The following is a 5,261-nucleotide window of genomic DNA, read 5'->3' as shown; positions in this document are numbered from 1 at the left end:
TACAAAATAACTTCAATTCAACATTATTATTTATTTATTTTTATTTTTTTTTCTCTTTTTCCAATCATTATGTACACTTTCATTCAGCTGAGCAGTGAGACCCTGGTGGAGCTGCTGGACCTGGACGGGCTGCCATAGGAAGCCTGGTGTGGCATTATCTGGGATAGTCTCCAGAGTGTTTGAGTGCATATTTCCACTGTCCAGCAGTGAGGTTCAGGTTTATCCTGCAGTACAGGGGTCTGGTCTGATTTAAGGAAATGAGGAAAGCACTAATTATGTAGAGCTATGAAAAAGTAATTGGTGGAAGAAATATGAGTTACTTCAGTAAAATACTTTCAGTAACTACTATTAGCACATTGAGGGAAAAATGCATGCATTTTAAAACCTTAAGTAAAAGTATTATCCTTCATACTGTAATGTACTTAAGGTATGAAGCGTAAAAGTAGCCTATGTATTCTGCAGAAACAACTATATATGATGGTCTTGCATTAGTATTACTGCTTCACTACAGTGTACTGTATGTTGCATTTTACTTCTGAATATGTTCAAGGTTGTTACATTTAAAATACTTTATATAGGCCTACTGTTGGGCAGTTTAATGAACAACAGTGCATGATATTGTAAAGGACCATGTTTTTGTATTGTAGCTGTCCTGAGAAAAAAATATCATTTGTATGTGAATACTTATGGAATGTATTTCGTTACACTCCACCACTTTGTTATTTTGGAGATGAAACAAATAAAGTTTATTGCTAAGTTGCTACAACTGCAAACCATATCAAGGCTGCTTTCGAAGCACTCGGACCGGTCTAGCCTACGGAGGACTCTTCTTGTTGCCTAGCAACTTTGTCAGCTGCAGTAGACGAGTGGCAGTAATGTTTGTAAGTTAACTTTTTATATTCAGCTGCATAAAACTAAACCGGGTTGAAAACCTGTTTAAATATGTTCACCATGGCCCATTTATGTACATAATAATCAATAATGGAATAAACAACAAATCACATTTTGGTAAGATGTAAGTCGACATTTAATCTCTTTATATTTTGTATTTTTTCACGTCATTACAATATTAAAGTAAGTCTTACATTTAAAGTGTAATTCGGTAATTAAAAGTCAAGAACTAACAATTCAGGTTCCAGTTATTTTCGTTTTCATTAACAAATAACATATATGGCAGCTCTCTTCTCGCACCGTTGCCACGCGACAGGCGCATTAATCGGGAACACCTGCTGGCGCAATCAGGAAATTCTGCGAAGGCTAGACTCGGAGCGTCCTCCGAAGGATGCGGTCTTTGAATTGGGACACAGCTATGGACTTCCTCTCTCTCACTGCCGAGTATTGTATAGCATTTATCACTCTCATAGCAATAGCTACTCTACGGAGCCTGTCTAGTTTTCATAGCCTTATCTTCGTTTTGCCTTGTCTGTTTTCTCGTATCCTGATCTTTGCCTGTGTTTCTCAGATTCCTTCTCTCGTCTTGCCCTATTCGGATACTGTTTGCCCCTGCCTGGACCTTTGCCTTGTACATGGATTTATCCCTCTAGTCTCGCCCTGTTGATTCTGTTCGCTGATCGTAGACCCACGCTAGCCCTAGGAATTTTCTTGTGTCTTGCCCTTATATACCTGTTGCCATTGTCTGACCCTTGCCTGTTTCTAACCATGTCTGTTAATAAAGCTTTGCACTTGGATCCGCACGTCTCGTCAGCCCCGTAACAGTATAATTAAGTCAGAAATGCAAAGCTCACGTACAGTATAAAACATAAGCAGCATGGCTAGTTAACATAAAGTAACTATGATAAATAATTCTAAAACAAGTATTAATCTTAGTTATTTTTTAAGTTCAACATCTACCTCACTATGTGGGAATATTTGCATAACGCCGCCCAAAAGTGCTGTGGATCACCGGATCAGCTTTCACCGTTTTCACTGCTCCTTCACCGGGACCGCCGTTCTCGACCCCGTCGCCTCAGCTCACTCTTGCCTGGCTTCAGCTCACGCTAAGCCGAGACTTTCGCTCATGCTAGGCCGCTGTGTTTTTCATTGTGAAAGCGAAAATACTTTGTTTGGTCTTCCAAAAGAGGACGATATCTGCTTTGTCATGCCTGGAGCTGATCTGTGCTGGTCGCTGAGGGAATACATCAACTTAGTGCTGTGGATCGCTGGCACATTTTATGGAGGACTGTTTACTGATCCTGGGAGAGTAACGTTAGACTAAAATGCCGGCAGTTCTGACTCATGTAAGTACGTTTTCTTTTATCATTTGCCACTGATGACTCAAACGCAAGTTTTGGGCAGTAGAGTAGCACTTGTTGTTTGTCATTTCTCTGATCACAAATGCAGACAGAGTTTTATGTTTACGATGCAATGCAACGCAACGCGTAAAAAGACAGTATAAGTCATTATAATTGGTAATTATGTCCCCACTGGATGCAACAAATGCCTCGTTTGTAATGGGTTTTAATGTTTTTGTGTCGTCGCTCCGGCTGGGACATGCCATCACAGTATGGTGAGGGGCGTAAAATTTCCGTCTCATGCTTAAGGTATTCGGCCAATCACAACGCACTGGACAGCTGGCCAATCACAGCACACCTCGCTTTTTCAGACCGATGAGTTTTGTAAAAATCGATGAGTTTCAAAAAGGCGGGGCATAGAGGAGAAACAATAATGTACAGTATATGGAAAATAATGTGTTTTTTTTTACTTTAAACCGCATAAACACATTTCATTACACCAAATACACCAAATAATGTTCTTTTTAGCAGCATCATATGACCCCTTTAAGGCACAGATCTATGGACTTGAGGGGAAAGTGGACACACACCTGAGGATAGCCATGTTCATCAGATATCTGGAACAGGTAAATGTTTTCTTTCAAAGATTTCTTCTTCAGCAACAAGGTGAAGACCAGGGTGAACTCCTCTGGAAGTCCATGAGGAAACACTTGACTGAGGAGACAAGCATGCGGTTAGACTGCAGTACACGTACAAACAAATAAACATGGAGCAGGTGGGTTGTAATAGTAAAGAAACAGTCTGAATGCTAGCAGAAGTGGGAGTATCTCTGTAATAATGGTGCTGTGGATACAGATATAGGGATAACCCCCTGACACTCATTTTGAAAAGAATTGCAGCTCAGCAAACCTCATCTTCATTCTCAACTTCTATCTCTCACTAGATAAACAGTTTGCCTGCCTCTTGGTGGGTCAAGGGCAGGCAAACTCCAGGAATGTGTTTACCATCCCAAATACACACACGCACACACATACTGTAGACTCAGTACTGGAGTTTATTCACACACAAGTCATGGAACAACGGGAAGCTGATCATAAGCACATAAACATGCATAAATAACACGCACAACAATGAGCAGGTAGCGTGTTTGTCTCTAAACAAGATGACAATGATTTATAACAGAGATCTGGAATCCAAAGTAATAACAGTGAGGCTGGCCTCCTCAAGGAAAAAATTAAATCGGGACTAAACACGAGAGAGAGAGAGAGAGAGAGAGAGAGAGAGAGAGAGAAAGAAAGAGAGAATGAAACTTGCACTTTTGCACAGGATGAAACTTGTTATGACAGGAAATGAGTTGCATATCCCTTTTGAAGATTTCTTGTTGATATTGCTCAACAAAACTACTCCACTGAAAGGGCCATCATAAATCAAATATTAATGATTTTTTATTTCATTATTAGAGTTCAATTTAGCAGGTCTATTGAGAATAGAGGTGCATGATTGATATATTGGTGGCAAGTAACTAGGAAAGTTCAATTATTGTTATCAATGGAATTAATGGAATTACAGCCAATATGTTTAGCCAATATTTTATTGTGGCAGTTTTTTCACATGATTTTTTACAATATGTGTGACCTAAACTACCTCATGTGCATGGTGTACTGTAAATGCATTACACCATGCACTACACACTATAAAACTGCAGTGTTTTTAGCCAAATTTGTGTCACGTTGCTCTGTGATCATTATCTTGAGAATTACACTTTGTTGTGATATGTTTGGGCACATTTTAATTGGCATCATCTGCTAAAAGTGACAAAATCCCATTTTTTATTTTTGTTAATATTTCTTTAAAATAGCTATTTTAAAATATTATATATTTTTTAATAGCTTTAACTCTTTTGAAATGTATTGCGTTTAAACCAATGTCACTTTTAAATCAATGGACCAATCAGAATCTAAGAAATAAGCATTTTTTATACAGACAAGCCATGTGTTTATATTAGCAATAATGTATAGGAGCTAATACTCCACTACTGTCAAGTGGATTTTAATGGACAAACGGCTCTTCTTCTTTCTTTTTTTTTAAGAAATGTTATGCATCATGAGTTCCATAAAAATATCAAGCAGCACACTTTGTTTTCAACAATGATAAAAATAAGAAATGCTTATTGAAGCATATCATAATTATTTCTGAATGATAATTCAATCAAATACAATTATTTATAATTGTAAGAGCTGCTTAAAATTTTATTTAAATTTTAATAATATTTCACAATAATACTTTGTTGTATTTTAAATGAAATAAATATAGCCTAGGTGAGCACTACTTTCAAAAACATAAACAAATGGTACTCTATGTGAATAAATCTAATATGCTTGTTGTATTCTACTAGCTGAGACCTTTTTATTGATATATAATACATAACATGATTTGTGTTATATTCTTAGTAAATACTGTTATGATTATTATGATCCTATTTCAGACGTGTTGGTCATATCGCCTATATTAATTGTTATTAATAAAGTTTTTTTTTTAAATTGCTAAAGTTCAGAGCTTTTAAAATCGTTTATTTGGTGTCAAGCGGGCAGTTTTTAATTAATTAGCTAATTACTTAGAAAAACCACAAAGCTTCATTATCAGCATCAGCCACAAAAAGACGCTGATTATCAGTTATTCTTATCAGCCCCCAAAATTTGTTGTACTTCTTCTTGGACACAAATCCAAAGACCTGAGTAAACACACTCAAACCTATACACTCCATCTCTCTCCCAGGTGAGGTGAAATTTAAGATAAAGGAATGCAATGTTAGACAGTTCTATTACAAGCCAAGTCTAAGCTAAGAGAATGACTAACACAGAGGTGGCCGTACAATTTAAACACCATCTGCTGCTATCAAATATCAGAGACCAGCTGACAAGACTTTACATTGAACTTTATCTCAAAGACAATGTAGGAGACCATTTATAGAGGACATATACCCCCCCCCCCCCCCCCCCCCGCACCCCCACCCCGCCGCGCCCCGTCGCC

At 37.7% G+C, this 5,261-nt stretch overlaps 1 protein-coding gene across 1 annotated transcript in view; it reads right to left on the bottom strand.

Moving 5' to 3' along the window:
* The window catches only part of LOC107600680 (collagen alpha-1(XVI) chain-like), a 74,568-nt gene that overhangs the window by 55,201 nt on the left and 14,106 nt on the right, over positions 1–5,261 (bottom strand). Inside the window, exon 5 of the mRNA XM_016292636.1 lies at positions 2,787–2,945. Within this exon, the coding sequence (XP_016148122.1) occupies positions 2,787–2,945 (159 nt within the window). The remainder of the gene's footprint in view (positions 1–2,786; positions 2,946–5,261) is intronic.

Source organism: Sinocyclocheilus grahami, unplaced genomic scaffold (assembly GCF_001515645.1).
Source record: "Sinocyclocheilus grahami isolate Dianchi unplaced genomic scaffold, SAMN03320097.WGS_v1.1 scaffold289.1, whole genome shotgun sequence".
NCBI lineage: Eukaryota > Metazoa > Chordata > Actinopteri > Cypriniformes > Cyprinidae > Sinocyclocheilus > Sinocyclocheilus grahami.
The sequence above is the reverse complement of the archived record's forward strand: the minus strand, read 5'-3'. Positions and strand labels throughout refer to the sequence as shown.